The 22,671-nt window shown below is 27.6% G+C and overlaps 1 protein-coding gene across 2 annotated transcripts in view; it reads right to left on the bottom strand.

Annotated features, from left to right (window-relative positions):
- The window catches only part of LOC107451183 (nuclear distribution protein nudE-like 1-B), a 113,091-nt gene that overhangs the window by 812 nt on the left and 89,608 nt on the right, over positions 1-22,671 (bottom strand). For both annotated transcript variants that reach the window (XM_043054618.3, XM_071181166.2), the window contains exons 7-8: positions 20,827-20,915; positions 2,033-2,124 (exon numbers count right to left, since the gene is read on the bottom strand). In XM_043054618.3, coding sequence (XP_042910552.2) covers positions 2,033-2,124; positions 20,827-20,915 — 181 coding nt within the window. The remainder of the gene's footprint in view (positions 1-2,032; positions 2,125-20,826; positions 20,916-22,671) is intronic.

The raw sequence follows: 22,671 nt of genomic DNA, 5'->3' as shown, positions 1-22,671 counted from the left end.
CACGAACAAACAGTAATAAACAAATGGAAAAAGGCCAAATCAAGACTGCCAAAAAAGCGAGTTATTCAAAATCTAGCAACCATGTCACCTTTTTTTTAACAATATATCTTTAAATAACTCAAACAAATTTTCACTTCAAACTCACCAGAATTGCATAATAACATTAATATCTTACGAAATACCGCTGATTTGAGCTCAGAAATTATCTAATTTATTTCTTTTATTGAAAACAAAATGATCCGTTTGAAAATATCGCCTCGAAGAATAACATGTAGTAAGCAGCTGCAAACTTTCTAACCGAAACTAGAGCAGGCATACAGCCAACACCTCCTAGAATAAGGAAGGCCTCAGCACGGATCAAATTAGTAGTCCGATGTGACGAAGTTAACTGCGCAGTTGATGAAAAATAAGAAAGATGTCATTACGTTCGGGGTACTAAGCTGCGCAGTGAACGCTGCGGGGTACTAAGCTGCGCATACGAAATAAGTCATTACGTTTGGACTACTAAAGGATATTTATGGTAACCCGTGCAAAGGCCTACTCTTTTCTAAGAGGTGTTGATACAGCTCGAGATTGTTATTGTTAACATTTCTATTGCAAACACCATCCAAGATAACTTTATTTTTGATCTACAAAATTTAGGAAAAGAATCATCGAAAGTAAATGCATTGTGTGAGAACTATATTTTTTTTCCTCCCTCAGATTCTTTCTTTAATTCATATTGTAAATAAAGAAATCGCGAACAACTTTTTTTCTCTTCCTATCTTGTACCGTTTTTAGGATAGGGATGGGGAATTCTCATTTTTTCACCAGGTGGCACTGTAGAATACTTCATCAAATAAAGCCACTTTATTGTGTGTATCTACAACCATTTTTATAGCTATAGCTGAAGTTGTACGAAGTTAAGAGGTAAAGGCATACGAAATTAATATGGGCTTATAACTCAGAAATATGGTTTTATAACTCAGTGGAGAACTGCAAAATTCAATAATAAAATTTTTGAAAATATTTGCTGTCCAGTTTGCAAATGATGTCAAAGTATTCTTTACGTAATCAGGGGTCTGTTTAGAAGAAATTTGGGTCCGTTAACGGACCCTTCACAAAATATCTTTCCATAAAAACGGACCCTTCACAAAATATTTTAACTTAAAAACGGATCCTTCACAAAATATTTGAACTTAAAAACGGACCCTTCAAAAATTTGTTTATCTTCATTATTATTTTGTCAATCGAATAAACCCTTTCCAGGGCAGAAAACAGGAAAGATGGATGTAAACGAATTAAGTTTTGTCTTCGGCAGACGATTCTTCCATTATTCGTCCGAAATGAATATTCTACGTTCAGCAGTATAGGCTAAATACCAAATATTTGTATGTTGCATCTCTAATTTAGAAGCAGCAATTGTTGTTTATTTTTTAAAATTTAATTTTTTTAATTATAATTTTACAGTGTTGAGCATTATCATGTATGTCTTTACAATTTAAAAACTCCCTGAAAAAAAATTTTTTTTTGCAATAACGGACCCTATTTGCACAAATTCATAAAAGCGGACCCTGATTGAAAGAATGTGAGTAATTTTTTCACAATTTCACGAAAAACGGACCTTTCACAAAATGTCTGGACAGACCCCTGGTAATAGAATTTGATTGTTTTTTAATATTTACTTATGGATTTTAAAAACTCAAATGAAAGATTTTAATAATGATTGCAAACAATCAGGGGATTCAACGTTTTCAGGAATTAATAAAAACGATTACGCGATTTTCTTTTTGTAGAAAGCAAATTTTTCCTTCAAGGTTTAGGGATCATTTGCGAGTCATGACTTTATTACATAAGGGCTTCAGATATCTTTTTATGAAATTTTATCTCAGCTATCTTAGAAGTAGCTCACACATCAGGATATTGATAACTTCGTGTGACTCAGATATTGCGATAAATATTATATACTGGCCTGAGAGATATATTTTGCTTTAAGAAAACATGATAAAATGTGAAGAAAAAGAGAATATTTATTAAAATTGTTTATATTTACTTGGATGAAGTTAGATTCACCCTTTTTTCAGTCATTGGATCAGAACTATCTTTTAGGCAATCACGACATGATTGTAACTTGGACTCCAAAACCTGAGGGATAAAAAGTTTTTTTTAGTAGTTAATATCTTTCTAATAAATTTTTTGAACTAAAAGATATCACAACTATAGTAATGACTAAGGCCCGGATTTTGATGACATTTGCATTTGTTTGCATTTTTGGACATTTTTTGTCTTTTAGAGCATTTTGTTAGATTTATAGGGCATTTTTCTTGAAATTTTGGGGCGTATTTTGCATTTTAATGCATTTTTTAAAGTTTTCTGTTAATTTTTTGAAATTTTTATTATTTTTTATCAATTTTCATTATTACACTGGCTTCCAAACAATAAAGAAAATCTATAGGATATTAACAGGTGAAGCAACATCTTTTCAAATTGAAGAAGAATTGTCAGTAAGTAAGACCGTCTTTTTCAAGTACGCACCTATAACATCAGTAGACGTTGAAAGAAGCTTTTGCAGGCATGAAAATTTATTTTCAGACAAGAGACGCTCGTTTACATTTCAAATTATCAAAAAACATTTAATAATCCAATGTAATTCTGATATTTAGTAATATTATGAGATGGAAGTTGCTATATCCATTAAAGTTTCTATACAAAATAAAAATATTTTGGTGTCAATATATTTTCCTTTTTTTGTTATTTTAGGATATAAAACGAATTTTTCAAACTTTAATGAACGTAGAACAAGTATTGCATTGCTTTATATTTTTTAAAAGACTCATAATAATTTTAAAGAGCAAAACATTTTTTAATTCAATATTTTTACTTTATTTAAGGCACTTTTTGCGTAATTTTTGGATTTTTAAGGGCATTTTTTGCACTTTTTAAGGGCATTAGTTGAGATTTTTTAGGTCATCAAAATCCGGGCTCTAGTAATGACACATATAACTTTGCATTTATTGAGAAGTCATTTCATAGTATATAAATAAATAATCATTATTTAAAAAAAAAAAATGAGAAATGAAAAATGCATGAAAAAAGCATTATTTTTCTTTCCTAATGACAGGCACGGAACTTTTACGTCCTTCGCCTAGGAAGATGCCGGAAGTATTACTGATTTAAAGTTACCCAGTGGGCACCCGTTAAGGTGGTCCTAAAGCCGTATACCTGTAATGTTAAAAACCGCCGAACAGTTACACAGATTAAATAGCGTACTAAGGGTCTCGAAATTTTTCACGACATTTAAGAATCTAGTTAGCCAGAACCTAAAATGCTTATTTTTGGAAAATTAGGTTGTGAATTATTTTTAAAAGCATATAAAAGTTTTGTTACATTTGATTTTGTAGTTCTGGTTCTGGAAATTAGATGGCGCTACAAGGCTACGAGAAATGTGAATTTACCGCTAGTGAGAACAATTTGCGAAAAAAAGCATAAAATACTTATTTATATTCTCATTCATTGCTAATTCTTTTTGTTTTAGGTATTAATACAGATTGTTAGCTTTATTCCAATAGCAGTTTTAAAACATTTTATTCAGTATTTAATTTGTTTAACTGTTCGGGAGAAAAGTCACTAATTAATAATTTTTCCAGCATCGAAAATCAGAATATTTTGTTTTTTCAGTTGTTTACGAACGCGCTTGAAAGAGAGTTATTCAGGATTTAGCGACTAGCATCAGCAATTTTAATGTTTACATTGATATCACGTAGCTTTCATTTATGTTGTTTCTTCACATTTAAATTCGAAATAAACCAAAGAAAAATCGTTGGAAATCTAGATGCAAAGGTGTTTTAAAACATCGTATTTCTTATGTTAAAAGTGTTAAAACTTAGAGACATAAGAATAATTTAATCTACATACTCTGTTGAAATTTCTGGCAAATGTCTCAAAATAAAATTATCTGCTAGTTAGTTTTACTAATATTTATACGCTACTAAAATATTTCTATCAAAATCGTTATATTTTCTAAACGAATAAGAGCTCAATATTTTTTTGTTTTCTCAAGAATCGGAAGTTTAAAAAATTGTATTTAATGTTAGTACGCACACAAAAAATCAATTTCAATCTTGCATTATTTGGAAATTATTATTATCAAATAAAATAGATGATCCTGTTAATTAATGACCTATTATTAATAATTTTTTAAAAATATATATATAAGGATTAAAATGTTAAATTCACTTTTTGTGTATTAAGTGTTGATGGCACTTACGACATAACTGGAATTTCTCAAAAGAATTTTAAAATTTGCAAGCATTTTTTCTTCAAAAGCATCTACTAGAGTTTTGAGTACGGATAATTTAATTAAAAAATATAGCTTTACTTTTGAGTATTTTATTTATTCAAAAAGCAGTATTGTGATGGGAAATTTTGCAATTTGAGAGAACTAAAATTTACAAATTTTATAAATATGATCTTTCTTTTTGTTCCTTCTGAAAATAGCATGTTGAACTTTTGCAATTTATTTTAACTGCAACTAATTTTAACTAGAACCTGGTTACAGTGGTTTCACTCTTATTATTTATTTGTTTATTTTATAACATAATTTAAAGTTTATTATAATAATACAGAGTTGTTACATTATGCATACACATACATTTATTAATTTTTTGCCCATTTAAATTTTATTATATTTAAATTATATTATATAGATGAATATTGGAAAAAATTTAAGCAATTTTGCATTAATAAAAAATGCTTAATTTATGATTATCATAACAAAAACAATCAAACGATAGTATGCCATGCTCCTGTGTACATTCCTACTGCACCCTATTAAAAGAAATTTTCTACATAAGCAAGGTATACACACTTCCTTTGAAATAATGGCATTGAGTAGAGTACAGACTGTGTGATTTTTGTGCCTTCAGCCCTTAGTTTTTCAAATTAACCATGTTTATGATTATAAAAAATTATTTGAAAGTATTTACATTTTTAAATGTAATATAGAAGATTTTTGTATAAGTATATCCTTCAAAATAAGTGACATTAAAGCAGTAGCATTTAATTGAATATATTAAAAATGTATGATTATTCTGTTTGCGCTTTTGAAATTCGAAAAATACTTTTATTTTCGTCCAACTAAGATTATTAAAACCCTTTTATATAAGATAGGTTAAATTTAATTATGTCAAATTATAATTTGAATACCTTCAGTTTGAAAGCCTTTGTTTTTTATTAATATCAATTAATATTAAAACATGCAGTCTATAAATGTTGATTATTGCTTCAATTTTAAAATATCATTTTTTAAAAGAAGCACAATTGTCTAATAATGACTGATGTTTATAGTTTTGCTAAATGGTAAAATAGAATTGTATTACCAGTGCTTTTGCAGATGACTTTTTTACCTTTTTTTTTCATTCCATCTGATTAAGAAAATGTTTAAAAAAAGTTTATCTATTTTCGATAGTTTCGATTATATAACTTCAGTTTTATCCAGGATTGGCATGATTCTTTTTTTTCTTGAGACATTCATTTGAGAAAAAAGAAAAACTTTAATGCAGACTTTATCCCTATATTCACAGTGTTGTTAAGTTTTTTTAAATTTTGATTTTATCAATATTAAAAGTCGTATCTAAAGTAACAAAAAGGAAAGAAATGTATGTAAATTATTTGATGTCAAAAATTAACTGATAAATGTAAAAAGATACTAGCATTTGTTAATAAAAGCTCCATGAAACCTTCAAAATGTACCATATATAAATAATAATGTTAAATAATTTGTTGTTTAATAACCATTATACATATTTAGTGTTGTTTATCTGATAGCAAAAACTTTAAAAATTCTGCAGCAGTTCGATCAAAGCCTAAGAGGTTTAAATTAACACTCTTTGCATTAGAATTCTGCAAATATTCTTTACTACTTTTTTCAAAATAATTTTATATAGTGATATAGTTGAATAAAATGACCAATCTAAATCCTGTAAATGTTATTATACAAATAGTGACGAAAGTTAGGTTTTGTGTTCGAACTACGAAATTCTTTTTCAGTCTTCCTGTTTTTATATAATTTAAAATTTTACTTCCTTTGGCAATTTTTTTACGTTTTTATTTAAAAAAAAAAAACTTTATTCTTTTAAATGTAACAAAAGTTTTAAATGTAACCACTAATTAAGAAATGCAGTCCAGAAATATAGTTGACTTTTTCTTTTCTTTTTTTTTGTATTAGCTCAATTGACCATCAGAAACATTTTATTAAAATTATTTGCCATGGTAGATTGTTTTTACCTCTTATTCAAAATATTTACCTTATTTTTACCCAAAATGATGAGTTAAATTAAAATGTTTTCCTTAAATTAAAGGAATTGAGACCAAAAATATATGTTATATGGCTATGAAAATCATATTTCTAATCTCATTTCTTAGGATGTACTTTTTATGTCTTGATCAAAGTTGTAACAATTGAACTGAAATTGTTGAAAAAAAATTTTTTTTTTTGATATTTAAATTGAATAATTTTTTTTTTTTGTGAAATGATTATTTTTTAGCTTTGATGGATTCCCTCTCCATGAAATCTTCACTATATTAGGAAACTTGTCTCTATTTATATTTTTACCTTAGGTTATGCAATTTGGAACTAAAATTATAAATTTTATTTTGGTGTGTTTAATAACAGACTTAGATCACAAAATTTATTAAAAACATGTAGTGTAACTTCTAATATGATTATTAAACATCGATTCACTACACACAGCCATGAACTTAATACAACTCTCATGGCTAAAGCTCAAAACCTGGTGACCTTAATCCAGCTCTCCTGGTCTTTCACAAATACAGATGGGATGAATTGTGGCGTAACTACCACTACTATTTTTTTTAACATCAATTCACTTATATATAAGACATGATAACTTGATTCAATTTTGAGATACCTTTTGATAGATGAAGGTTGGCATTGTCTACTGGCTCGTTCACTGCAAAGTCTCTCTTTTCTTTTCTTTATTTATGGGGTACTCAAACCCAGTAAAATTTTAGGATATGGTACAACTCTAATTCAAACATTCGTTACATCAGTAATAATCTTATATTCCAGCTCAACATCGAAAATAAAAGTGGACCACAAATTTATATTAATATAGTAATTATTAAGATTTTGGACTTTGATACTTTTTATACAATCCAAAAAGAGTTTTATTTTATTTTTCTTTAAGTAAAGAAAAATTGGTACTTTAAAAAAAATTAGGACACGAAACAAACATATTGTTTTATTGATTTTCCGAATAATTTATTCCGTATTCGACGACATTTGCTGATCACCTAATTATTTATTTGGTTCACATAATTGTGAGTAGTGGCTTGTTGCGAAATGAATCGTTTAAAATAAATTGAAGTTTAAAAAAAAAAGAGAAGATTTGTTAGTTTCACAAACTGATAATTTTTTCATATTTTAATTCAATAATTTTTTAAGTTACTTTAATAGTGATGCTTTCTGTATTTATCTTTTAAATAATAAGCATAAAAAACAAAAAAACGAAATATTCATAATATTGAATAATGGAATATGCTGTTGCAAGAAATAATAAGCAGCTTTCGTTAAAAATATGAAATAATATAGTAATGCATTAGCTTAATGTTTTAAAACATTTCTAATTTAATTGCTAATCTCCTAACAAAAAAAGAAAGAAACAGACTGGACATCATTTACCAAGGCCGGATTTACGTATAAGCTGTAGCTTGGGGCCCCGAGATGACAAGGGCCCTCAGAAGCCCAAAATGCTTCTTTTCTGCATTATCGGACATAATAAATATAAATAAATGACTGAATAAAACAAAAAACTTCATTGTCATTCGAATGAAACATATCATCTTTCAAGCAATTTAAGTATTAATAAATTATTTATAAATAAATTTTTTAGTTTAAAAGATAAAAAAGTTTTTTTTTAACCCCTTCATTCGATCATTAGACTATTTAATATCTGTTTCTAAGGATCAGAATTTTCCTTTTGTTTTACTTTAAAAGTGTACAAATTATATATTCAATGCTTTCATGTGATATGCAGCAGTTTTAAATAGCACTTAAAAATATCTAAAATGACTGAAATTGTCAATTCAAAAAACAATTACTTTTGAATATGAAATTAAATAACTACACACGTTTGTTTTGCAATCTCATTTTATATAGCATTATTTAGAGGAGACAGTTGCGTGTGGATGTGATGATGACGTAATGAAAGAGGCATACAAAAAAAGCAAATTTCAGTTAAAATCCTCAATATTATATTTTTAAACTCCTCGAAAAATGTAGTAAAAGAGGTATGCAAATTAACTGTCGCAATCATATTAATATTAAGTAAGAACGAAACAGAAATGATAATGTTGAATCACAAATGAGACAGGTGGTATGAAAGACATCGAAACCTATTTGATTGGTAAAACTAGAAGGCGTTTCTAAAATTCTGAAATCTATCAGGCTTTAATTTTTTTTCTGTCACAAAATTTATCAGTAATTAAAAATAATACATTTATTCCCAATATTGGTTCTGTTTTTTCGTTGATTAAAATGTTTAACATTAACAGATAGTTGTCTTTTAAAACATTCCATTCCATAATAAAATTCATTCCATATTCTACAATTGTAATTATCTAAAACTAATTGATATAAAGCATTAGTGTGTTTCGTTGATATGTTGAATGCTCGTTTTGACTGGATGCTGCTCTTGCACATCCTAGCCACTATACACAAAGAGACGAGCTGATACTTCAAACCCGTATTACATTTATTCTCTCTGATATTTAATAGACCCTTTAATAAATCCTTAAAAATATAAGCCAAAAATTTACATAAATAATGAAAATTTTTATTCTTGCACTAAAATTTAACAAATGTACTTGAAACAATTAAAAAGAAAGCAAAAGTAATGAAGAAATATTTTTAATGTAAACATCAATTAAATAATATCAGCTTACGAAATGTTCTTTTTATTTTTACAAACAGTATTAATATAACGGCCCTCACCTGCTCCAGGGTGTAGGGACTGCTGGATTGGGAATTGACAAGGCTACTGATTTGAATATTAGTAGTCGTAAACTCGAAACTGGGTTGGCTGTGCAATGACTGTTATAAAATAAATTAATAAATGTGGGCGGGATAGCCTGGTTGATGGGGCTCTTGACTCGTGTTCGTGAGAATTGGAGTTTGAATCCAGCCGGCAGAAGAATACCCATGTATAAAATGGTGACTGACGCATGTTAAATCTGTTGGGGTCACAAAGTCCTCCAAGTTCTCATAAGAAATACCTCTGGGTACTGATCCAGTAGTTCCCTTGTCTTCTGGCTTCGGTTCAAAATTACAAGGCTACCGAGTTAAACATTGGTAGTCGTAAACAATTGAGAATCGTAAAGAAAAAACAATTGAGAAAAAATTAACAAAAAATCATTTAAAAATTGCAAATAAAATATATTCAAAATTAAATTTAAAAAAACTCTGTTAAATATATAGTGGCCCTTCCAGCATGCCAAATTTTTACTCAGTGCTTAAAATTTGTTTCTGTTGTAACTTTTTTCTATCGTTCAAAAAATATGTGCAATAAAAGAAAGGTTCTACATTATAGTCTCATCACAATTAATATATTTAACAATAAAGTAATATCAAATTTTTAAAAAAATTTAATGTTAATACTCAACAATAAAAAATAATGACAGTTTACTTTAGGTGTACAGAAATAGAATTGAACTTATAAGGGCTCCACCAAGCTTAAATCCGGCCCTGCCATTTACTGATGAGATTTGAGATTAAACCTTACTAAACTGATGCCAAATGTTGATAATTACTTATTAAAGTATCAGGTTCATCCTTTCCTCTAAAAGCATTTATTTATTGCTTAGTTATTTTATATAACAGATAATAAATTTTAATTTGACTCGTTTTAATTTGAATTTAATTAATAAATGTATAAAATTAACATGTGTTTTTTCTTAAGTTTTTCACACTACACTTCTCTACAGTTAAAAATTTATATCTGTCACAGTAAGTAGCACTATACCAGCTGTCAAAAATACATTTGAAGTTGATGAATTTACTTTTTTGTAAATTCATCAACTTCAAATGTATTTTTGACAGCTGGTATAGCTGCTACTTACTGTGACAGATATCAATTTTAAACCTGTAGAGAAGTGTACAGTGACGTCACGAAAGAGTTGTAAGGCCTTCTCATTCTCGAAGGTCACGGTCTACGAGACAAAAAAGTTTGGGAACAAATGATCTAGGAGATAACGCAGCTTGTTTTGTCAATAGAATAATGGTTGCATTTAGAGCACTTTGGTTCTCAGAAAGTGTTCAAGATATTTAGTGGTGATTGTTCTATTTGCGGATAAAATGGTAATAAACTCTGCTGTGATCAGGGAACGATTTGTGTTGTCAGGAGCTCCGGAAGAGATACGAGTACTGTAGCTAGTCGGAAAGTAGTATAAATTTCGATCGCAATTTAATTCATGTAATAATAAACCTTTCGGTGATAAAAGAAAAGAGCTTTTTTTTTTTTCATTGATAATTAATTCCGTTTTTATACTTAATCGAGATTTTGTACGTTATTGTGTTTTTTATAAAAATTCGATACTTTTTTTTTTAACATGAATATTAACTTCAAATCCACAATAAAAATATCTTTTTTACTTAATTTTTAGCAACATTAGTACATTAGAAAACATCAAAGAACACCCAGAAAGTTTGAATAAAAATATATTTTACAGAATTTAAATGAAAATAACTTGTGAGCTAGAGATTTTCTTAAAAAATTAAACACTAGAATTGGCAAAATTATTTTAGCTCGGAAGCTAAGGATACATAATATGTGATTAGCGTTGAAAACTCTAAAGCAGTGTTTCTTAACCTTTTTGGTATAATGGACCCTTTTTAAAAATTTTTAAGAAGTCAACAGACCACCCCCTGTAAAAAAATTATTGCAAAAATCATTAATTATTTTTACTTTACTTTATTTTCAATTGAAATAAAATTCGAAGGCTACTTTGTGTTTTGAAAATGTTAAATTTTTTTATGGTTTGCGAATGTTCTTTTCCTCACATTATGGAGGATTGCTGGCATATCTAAGAGAAAAGAGCAAAGGGACGGCTCATAAAAAATGAGGGGTTGATAGAGGATTATAAAAATAACAAATCGGACGTAATCAGGGGGTTGCCCTGCTGCTGCAAACTGAAAGTCGGTTGGTGGAGAATGTTAAAAATATGACAGGGATATTAGAGGGTCCGCACTGAATTTGGGGTATCTCAATCACCTAGTTTCAAATATGTATGTATTTTCATCTTTTCGAAGAAAAAAAAGATCAATGTTATTTAAATATTATTGATCCAATCGTCTTAAAAATAGTCGGCGGACCCCCAAAGTATGACACATGGACCCCTAAGGGGTCCATGAACCACAGGTTAAGAAACCCTGCTCTAAAGCGTTACATGAAAAATTAATTTCCATTACAGATTATTTGCAAAAACCGTTTAATTTGGCAGTTTATGAATTCATTTTTGTTAAATTTGCTTTAATTTAATTTTTAAAAATAGTGTGTACACACAGATATATATATATAAATATTTGGATTGTAATTTTTACAGCAGCAAATAGCATTATTAAAATTTATAATAAAATAATGCCACGTCAAAAATTTAAATGCATTTTTAGCGTGAATGAAATAAAATTTTATTTATTATCTTTACTTCATGTAGAAATTACTGCTTGAGCAAAATTTGATTATGTATCTTTTATTCCGAAAAATCTAAATACATAATAAAAGATTTTCTCGGCTGTACGCAAGCTAGTTTTAATGAGTCATATGATTTTGTGAAATTAATAAAATACCAGCGTATGAACTTTTACTAAGTGGGCATCCAAGGTTATTAAGTTTTTGCTCTACTTATGGTTAAAACTTAAATAAAACGCAATTGTAATTATTTTTTAAATTTTTCTTTGAATAAAATGTTGCAGCTTTACACAGTGATTTTTAAGTAACTTTATCAATTTTAATTCGATTTGGTTTAAAATTTAACAGTGTATATTATACTGATGTAGTTCTTATATTATACTTTGATATTTTTTATTGAACGATATGCGGTTTTCCTAAAGACATTTTCCATTGAATATATTACCAATTTGTAAAAAATAATAATAGAAAATGCTCTTCATGCAAAATAAACATCAATAATAATAAACATCTTGTTCAATTTTTTGGTAAAGAAAATAGAAATTTGAGGAAGTTATGAGGCTTATAATTAGCAAATTAAACTTTTAAAAAAGAGCATTTTAGTCTATAATTTAATTTTAATCATTTTCAAGATATTGGTGCTCAGGGATAGGAGTCCTATCTTGTTCTCCACTAGTTAGTTACGCCACCGATTAGCATTGGAACTAAAAGACACAGAAACTTTAAGTTATATATCGATTTGAAAAATATTAGAAGTTCTAAATTATAAGGCTTTGCAAAAAATTTTGTACTTGACTTATTAAAACCCTAACACTCAATTATTAAGATAGTTTATTTAATTGTTTTTACAAAAATTATTATATTTTCTATTAAAGTTTTATTGGAAAAAAATTGTGTAAAGAAAGAATCGTTGATTTATTGAAAACTTTCACGCGAATAATCTAAGTTCTAGGTACTTTTAGGTAGCTTTATGTTCAACACAGGAACGAAAAGAATATGAGCTTTGCTTGAGGTAAATTTCTTGGCAAGTAGCATCCTCGAGGTCAGAGGAAGTGGGGTGGAATGTCTGTAAAAAAAACCTGTTTTTGAACAATAACACTGAGGGAGAAGTGTATTTAAATTCCATTCATACTAAAAATGTGTAATTATGTCCCTATTCCCTGAAACTAGAAATTATTCTTTCAACCCATTTGCACAATAAATTTAATTTGAAACGAATTATCCTATTTTTGTTTAATTTGAATGTAACGTATGATTTATTTGTCAAGTTGTAATAGAGTGTGTTAATAGCGTCCATTGGCTCACAATTAGTAGTTGACGCGATTCCTTTAAATTATTCAAAAAAAATTATAATTTCTTTAAGTTCTTTTAAGTTTTAGGAGCTCTAGCCGAAGCGATTACATTTCTACTTCCAACCTTAGCCTAATTAATCTATGTTTTCTATATATTTAGTAATAATCAGAACTGTGTTAGATTTTGAACAACTTTTCAATCAAACTAATGAGTTATAAAATTTCTATAAGAGAATCCAAAAAAATAACTTAAAAATTTTAAATAAATAATTTACAACTTGGAAAATAAAGTAAATATCTTAAAAACAAGTAGGCTAAAAATGGGAAAATATATTTAATCATATCTAAAATAAAAAATGTGGGGCGAATCGTTTTTAAAAATTGTGAGATAAATGTTCGCCGTTAATAGAAATATATTACGAAAGTGGTTTGTTCGAAGTGAGTGACTAACGTCTAAAAGAATAAATTTTTTTCTTTCTTTTTTTTTGACTACTTGTACTACATAGTTTATAAAATTAATAAATGAGAAACATAACTTTTCATTTCTTTTATTTTTGTAGAAACTGATATGCACTTAATTCCGTGTCAGTTTTTAAATTGAAAATCTAAGGGTACAATTACGCATTAAAAATTAAAAAAAAACATAATTTCTATTCAACTTATGTGCACACTAGGTTTAAAAGTACAACTATAAATCAATTTAAATTTTTTGATTACAAATCAGTGTATCAATTTTAAGAAAAACCAAAAACCTGTAAAGAAGAACTTTTTTAAAGAACTGATAACGTGTACGCTTTTGCGTATTTTATCTGTCAAAAGACTTATATATGGCTTCTCGCAATCGGAATTCCTATCACTTTCCCTGTAGCTAGAGTTCAGAAATTTTATTAGATGATAATACAAGTATTCTTCGTTTTCTGACCGTTACAATCAGAATCCTTCTCTCAGTTGATATTTATGGTAAATCGAAATTTAAGACCACACATTTAAGACAAGCTAAAATGCCCATATTGTATAATTATTTCAAAATGCCTCGAGCACAATTTATCTACATTCTGTTGTTAATTGAAATATAACCTATTTCCTTCATGAACGACCTATCAGATACAAAACTAAAAAAGAAATAAATAAAATATTCTTTAAAAAAGTTTTTTTTTTAAACCGAAGGAAATAATTCAATTTTTGGTACACAAAAAAACAGGGCGTACCACTTTCGTAAATAACTTTGATCTCCACCGAAAATCCCTCAACCTTACTTCTTTCGATAAACTTCATCAAAGAACGTTCCTCGCATTTCTAATAATATATGTGGGAATTAAGTTTCTTATCTTACGAGGGTCAAAAATAGGCATTTATTCTACTTTTATGTCCACATGAAAATAAAATAGTATGAAATTAGAATGGTTTTTTATGATTAAACGAGGAAAATATTTTTTATTTAAGAAAAATCAGATTTTTTTTCTTTTAAAACAGTTTGATTACTTGAAATCTCTAAAACAGCCTCGTTGATTTGTTAATGACACCGACTGGAAAATATTAGTTTTATTAACCTAACTGATTTTAAGGGTTGAAAAACTTAATGATTTTTTGAGACAGTGTCCTCTTACTTTCTATTATTTGAATAAATTTTAAAAATTTTCCTTTTTGAAACTCATATAGAGTTCGATTGTTAACTTATGTATTTTTCATTTTTTTGCTTCTTTTTTTGAAAGGGTGATTATTTTAGATTAAAATATGAAACTCTTTTATAAAAAACCACAGGAAAAAAAAATGTTGAAGTTCACCACTTGTAATACTTTGCTTTTGTGATCAACAGATAGCCAACTAACTGAAAAATATGATTTTTTTTCTTCCATGTTTTAAAAATTACTTTTTACAGATATGTGTAATGTAATCTTAATTTATTGTGTAATTAAATTTTTTTTTAGAATTTTTTTTTTCTTCATCAAAATAAAGATGAATCTTATGAAATTTTGTCGATATGACTATGGCTTTAAAATTTTATTTAAATAACCCATATATCTTAGGAAAGGAGAGTGGTAACGGCATGAAACATAATTTTTTATGTAAATTTAATGTTATCTAGCTTAGTTTAAAAAATGCATCATTTGTTATTTATGCATGCAAGCGATTTTTCAAAAATAATCTATTAAGGTATTAGAGCATATATACAATTACAAAAAATAACATTATATTATTCATTTCAACCATTAAATGAACAAACTTGTGTTTTACATATTTATTACAAAAGCACCTAATAGATTTTTTTATATTTAATTACATTTTGTAAGGTTACTTTTTATTATATTCTTAAATTTAATTATATTCTATTAGGTTACTTAGGTGAAAAATTTATATTATTTATTAAATCTGTAACAAGGAAGTTTGATTAAAAAATATGTGTAATTGCCTGAAAAAATTAAAGGGTAATTATTTCTCAAATGCCATACATTTGGTCCTTAAGCCATAAATTTGTTGTCGAACAATGCTTAAAAGTAGTAGAACTAAAACCGCTTAAAAGAACTCTCTGTACATTTAAAAGACACTCTGTACTTAATATATTCCTTTACTTACCATGAGTACAAATACTTTTAAAGTTTATAACAAATGTTCAAAAAATAAATAAAAATTTATTGCATTGCATCATTTGGTTCATAAGATAGTTTTTTTTTCATTAAAAAGAAAGAAAATATAAGCAATTATCTACACAATCTATTTTAAAGAAATTTATTTTATAATTACCAAAGACTAAAATAATCGGCATATTTTATTCATTATGTGGTGCCCTAACACAAACATTAAGAAAAATATATTTGCATAAAGCTCTTTTTTTGTCAACTTTTATTTGCAAGATGCAATTTCATTTATTGCGCATTGTTGTAGGGAGAGCAAGATTCTGTGCAGATGCATGGTTCAGAGCAGTATTGACCATATGAAGTTTTTACGGTCCTAGGAAAAACCATGTTTTCGTATAGTTTTTTTACTCTATAAAAAAGTAAGATTTCCCTTAGTTTTTGTTGTTTTGTAAAATAAATCATTTTCTTATGGTTTTTACCATCTTCAGAACAAAGTCTTATTGTTTATGCCACTTTTGTGAACATCTCCTTGTATGTATCATTGGGCACTATAACTTTATTGCAGCTGCACAAAAATACTCAAATAGCAGAAAAGCTTTAATAAGCAGAATTTTTTTTTAAAAAACTAAATATCAAAAAATTTTCTTTTCATGAAAGACTGATAAGGACATGCAAAAATATTAAATAATATTACCAATAAATTGAGTAGTTATTTATTCAATAAATGATACGTAGAAAGAAATCATATCTACAATATAGAAATCATATATTCCAATCAGTTATAAATAACAAACCACTACCTGTCAATAAACATGGGTTAACAATATTTACCTAATTTTTATAGGGAAAAAACAGAGATCTGAAGTAATGTACTACAAGTAGTGAAACTATGTACAATAATTGCTACTTTTTGTGTACTTTGTAGCATAATGTGTTTTTTTAAAAGAAAAAAAAATAGTGCAAAAAAAAACAAACAGTAGTTTGTAGAAATTCCGCAATTATTTTTAACAATTACTTTATAGAATAGAAACGTTTTTTCTAAAGTTAAAAGATCCCTGTGGCTGCAGCTGAGCATAAACAAGAGTTATGTATTTATACTAGTCATTATGAATAAGAGATATCAATTTGACCATATATTCATGCCCAGACAATGTCAGCAATCAATTTAAACATATATTCAAGTGTGAATTTTCACTTATGAAAAACATTGAAGTTATTTCAAAGGAAAGAAACATATTTCCGATGTATTTAATTTCTTAAGCACATAAAATTGCAAATATTAGATAACTTCCTAGCATTTTTCAAACTGAATATTTGTTGTCGAATAAAGCATAAAAAATTGTTGTTTTAGGATAATGTTTTAGAATAACAAACTGGTTCATGCAAACATGAATAAATAATTACTATTAATTTATGGTGTTTCAGGTCATATTTTATTAAAAATCATTTTAAACTTAAGTGTAAATTAAATTCTCCAGTTAAATTCATTTAATTTATTAATCTAAGATTATTTGTTTTACGATACTAGAAGTCGTTCTTTACATATTTACATCAATATACATCATTGCGATACATTGATTTATTTACATCTAGAAACTGTTAAAAGGTAGAATAGCTCTTTTTGAGGTAGCCAATCAACTATGAGTTAGAATCTTTTTGGGAAAGGCTAAACTAGATCTTAGCCTGAGGCGGGGTGTGATTTTCAGCGCCATCTAGTTTTCAAGTTTGAGGCTAGAATCCACTTTAGGACCGCCTTAACCTAAGTCACGGAGGAGAGCAACATTACCCACGCCACACAATAGAGAACACGCAGAGAGAAACATCCATACCTTGAGTGGGATTCGAACTCACAGCCATTGAAAAAATCATTATTTAAAACTTTCAAATAAATTAGGTAAAAAAAAAAAGCTTTAAGTTAAAGTCATAAAAAAATGGCCGATTTAAAACGTCGAATTTTAAATTCTTTGTAGCATTTTTATATTCATAAGAACGGTCAGCATATACATATTTTTTATTACAAATTTAATAGTACAAAATAATAAATTTTATTTAATTTGTTTCGATTTCCTTTCCCTTTTCTTGCATTCTTCTGAATATTTTATTCGAACATTTAAATATTCTTTTCTAACCATCGAATGTTAAATTTCTTTTCATCGTTCTCCCTGTACATTTTTTAACAGATCAGTTAAGTTTCAAGATTCACAGATATGGCATAGCGAAATAAATTCAGAGTTGAACATCCAAAAGTAAGGTGATTTTTTAAATATGGAGAGATAATATTGAACGTTGTGTTCAAAACTTAAAATCTAGTAAAATCCTAACTCGAAAGATTTTATTTAAATTTTGTGTTCGAAAAAGTTTAAAAATTAGTAAAACTTATGGACGTAATGCAGAATGCTAAAAAATATATTTAAAAATTTATAAGTATACTTAATTTTAGGCTAAAAAGTATTCTAAATATTGAATGGATTGTGTACTTTGGTCAATCTAGTGATAAATCACATTAAAAGATGATATTTTAACACCGAGTTCTTCCTTATTACTGTTTTCAGATAGATATTTTACTAGTTTTCAGATTTTTCATTAGATGACCTCTACTTCCAAAATCTTATAATTTAGAATTGTAGTGACCTCCAAGGTTAATATTTATTATTGTATTTAAAGATAATTTCATACCAATTCATGATATCGCGGCAATTTAGAATTACAGCTCTAAGCCATTTCACCATATAGAAACGATGATCAAATCAAATCACTAGGTGATTTACCGTTTTTGTGCAAGTAGTAGCTCTTGACAGATAAAAAAATAAAAAAAAACTTTAACTGAACTGAATAACGCTGCTGAACTCATCTTCCCAAATCTCATTGGGATGTGACCTGACCTTGATTAGAAATTTCCACTATTATAAAGCATGAGGGTCATTCTGAAAAAAATTGTTACATTCTTAACTTCCAACCGGTATAAAAAATAATGTTTTTTTAGAACTTTTGATAAATATTGACTGCTAAAAAACTATTTTGTTTCATCCAATTCATTAAAACGAAAGCACTCTTTGTTTGAAAAATAAACTGAGATTTATTACTTTTCAAATGATAGAAAATCTTCATTCTCTAATAGAATATACAAATTAAAAAAAAGAGAGAGAGAAAAGATGAAGCTGACATAAAAATGTAACAAACATTTAAAAAATCCGGTTCTTTTGCAACTGTCTGCATTTTGCAGTGTATCAGGTTAATTGAAAAAGCCTAAAATTTTCTAACCGGATTAATACTTTTAAATCTCATTACAATTAGTTTTACGACTAGAGACTAGTAAGGCAATGTGCCAATACTCAATTGAACGGAATTTGCTTAGGCTTATTGCCATAAACCATAAATATGGTTATTTATAATACTCTGGACTTAATGAAAACATTTACATTATTACATTTACATTTCTTGTAAGCCACCTACAATTGGCCTTGAAGGTGTCAGGCTGATTAGAAAATATTGGAGACTTTTTCAGGTGTCAGGCTGATTAGAAAATATTGGAGACTTTTTCAGGTGTCAGGCTGATTAGAAAATATTGGAGACTTTTTCAGGTGTCAGGCTGATTACAAAATATTGGAGACTTTTTCAAAGACCTGGCGTAGTGCAAAATGATAGAGCGTGATTGTAAAAGTATATATGGTACGCCAAACAGTTAATTTGCTACCTGCATTGGGCCTAAAAAGTGATAGGCTGATTACAAAATGCTGGTGACTTTTACAATCAGCCCGAATCAGCCAAATACATTGCAAAATAATGAATCTTTGCAAAATAGCCCACAAGATGTACATAATATTTAGCAGCTGACAAGTACAATAAATGTCTAACAATCTAAATGTGTCTCAATCAGATCGGGTGAAAATCGGCAATTTCGAAGAAAATTTCGAATTTTATATTTATTTGAAACTATTATTAAATATTATATATATTATAAACTATTATTGAATTTACACTTATTTGAAACCATATTTTAACTTTAGTTCATTATCTTTCGAAATTTTTCTTTTCTAATCTTTACAAATGATGCAATAGTTGTTTTTTTCCATCCTGAAAAGCGTTTTTTTTCCTTCTTTTTTTAGCAATTAAATAACTTAAATGTCTTTACAGAAAAACGTTGATTTTGAAAAAATCTTATTACACTAACACACATTACAACAAAATTTAGCAAGAAATTCTACAAATATTTGCATGTAGACTTTGTTTAATGTTACCTATACTTAAGTGTGAATTTATTATTTTTATCATACTAAGTAAGAATGCTTCGAATTTTTCTTTAAAAAAATCAATATTGAACAATATATTATTTAGTTTCACTTCATCACGGAATTTTTTAAAGATTTTAGTTCAAAACACAGGTAACCATATTATTGATCTAAAATTTTTTTTCGCATTTATTAGTTACTATTTTTTGTAGAGCTGTAAGCGTGACACCAAAAATTTTTAATGTTTTATGTTCAAATTTGACCAAATTAAAAAAAAAATTGTAAATTGTAATTTTAGATTTATAATTTCAGCACCTATGCTAACCAAAAATATAAAATTAAAATTTTAAATAAGGCTATTTTTAAATAAAATTTAGTCGAAATCAGTCAGATACCTTGAGTAAATATAATTTACCAAATTATTGAATAATGCATGCCTACTCTGTTATACTATTTTCAATCCAAACTGCAAATGCAAACTAAAATTAAGGCACTTTCAGGAATAAGAATAAACAAGAATAAGAAATTAAGGAATAAGAATAAATAAGAATAAGAAATTAAAAAGAATTGAATGCTGTGGAATTTAAACGACATCATTTGTAACATTTCTCGAGAATGACCTATAAAAAGATCTTCATATTTCCAGTTAATAATAAAGAAAAAAATAGAATGAATATAAATTTTTACACATGCAATTGTTATTTACAATCAATCAAAATTTACACTTCAACAGAAAAAAAAAAAGAAATAACAAAATTAACGAAATAAAAAGAAAACCAGTTTCGTAAGTTAACACCGTTTTCTGTTCGTTTAGTAATGAAGTGAGATGACAGAAAAATGAATATATATTTTTGGAGTGGATATCAACTAATGAATATTTGGAACTTATTTTTAACATTTAATTAAAAAAAAGTGAGCTAATTATGGAATTGGAAATAAACAGTTCTCATTCTGATGAGCAGAAAATGGAATTTCAAATAAATTAATAAGAAAAATATGTAGATTGATGTTTTTTAAACTAAAAAGAAAACAGTTAGATACTTACGCCAACTTTTTTAAGGAGATCTCCTAGAATGTTCATGGCAGAATGTGGTACAATGGAAGCAGTGGTGGACATAAAATGTGCGCTGTTTCCTGTTTAACATGATAATATTTTATTTTGTGTTCGAAAACAACAATTATACATAAGATAATCAGAATTATTATAAGATTATTAATTATTATAAGATAATCAGAAATGAATAACTTTATTTCAAAATACTATTTACATTTTCAAAAGTGCTGTGCAATGCGCAAAAAAGTGAGAATTTTGAATAACATTTGCTAGTGCAGACGATATTCTAAGTTACAAAATCAGACACAAAAACATAACTTCTTTGTATACCCATTTTTGGTCGGACTTAGATTTCTGACAATCAAAATATGAAGGGCAGCCGCACTATGAAAAATATGGTTGCAATCAGGAGAGAGGTCGGAAAGTTTAGATCCCTTAATGTTGATTTTATCTTCCAGGTATAAAGTAAAATATTATAAAATAGTTATAAAATTATTATTAAATATATTACAAAATTCTTTATCCAAAAACAGTTCAAAAAATAATTTTAATTATTATTTAACATTTTTTATTATTATATTTAACAATGGAAGAAAAAAAATTTAAATTGTTAGCTATCGCGACATGCAAAAAAAGTAAAATTAACATTAAATAGTTCAAATTTTCAACCGTTCTTTTGACCAAACTATTGGGATCATGTTTTTCTGATTGCACCTCCCCATATTTTAAGAGTAAAAAATGCAAATGCTCCAAAAAATAAATGTCTTTGTTTAGAGAAAGTACGATTTTTTAACTTAAAATATCGTCTACACTACTTAAATAACTTATTAAAATTTAAGCCTTTGAACTATTAAGCTTGAGCCCTAGAATGCGAAAATTCAATCATTAGATTAAAAGTCATTCAGGACTTTCAATTTTTTATTTTGCGCGCTGTACATATTACTATAGGTATTTAAAATTAAAGAAAAATATGGAAAACACTTATTTATTCATATTCGGTATAAACAATCGGACAGATCTTTTTGTAGCATGTCAAAGATCAAGTATGTTCTATATATTTTGTAGTATCACATTGACAATAAATTCTATTGCCACTCAAACGCGTTTATGTTCTTATAATGTTTTTAAACATTGTCTAGGACGTGATTTACCCGTTATCAAATGGCCATCAAGACCTTTTTACTTTAAGTCACGTGATTTCTTTTTATGAGACACTACTAACACAAAGACACTAGTTGAGCTGAGGGGGCTCTAGGTAAGCTTGAATTTCGTTTTTCAAGGAGATGACTCAGGTTCGAAACCTAGCAATGGCTTTCCGATATATATTCTCAGTAAAAGATGAATCATGAGTTGGATCCCCCTTGCTTTCTTGCTAACAGTGTGAAGTTTTCGTGATTTTACTCTTCATGTTAAAGCAAATACGGTTAGTTGCACTAAAAAAGTTCTAAACGCAGGTTAATTTGTCCCAATACTTGATCCAGGAATTCCTTTTTGTTCTAAGTTGGGTTCAAAATTACAAGACTGAAAAATTGAACTGATAATCGTAAACTCAAAAAATAAGTCGATAGTTTAATGTCGGTTATAATAAATAATAATAACAACAAAAAGACACTACCTATAAACAACCAATCCCGCGAACACTAGAAGAACTTAAAGAACGAGCCTGTACGGCATTAAAAGCCACTAATAGTGTAAAACTACAAAATATCTGGAACGAACTTGATTGCAAATTATATGTTTGCCTACTTAGCCTTGTAAAGACATTTAACTTTTTGTATTGGAAATTATTCCGACCATATAGAAGCATTTTTTTTGCTTTGCTTCAAATTTATTTGA

This window comes from Parasteatoda tepidariorum, chromosome 8, assembly GCF_982258835.1.
Source record: "Parasteatoda tepidariorum strain Cologne lab strain chromosome 8, Ptep-v5.0, whole genome shotgun sequence".
Classification (NCBI taxonomy): Eukaryota; Metazoa; Arthropoda; class Arachnida; order Araneae; family Theridiidae; genus Parasteatoda; species Parasteatoda tepidariorum.
This window is presented reverse-complemented; position numbering and strand designations above follow the sequence as displayed.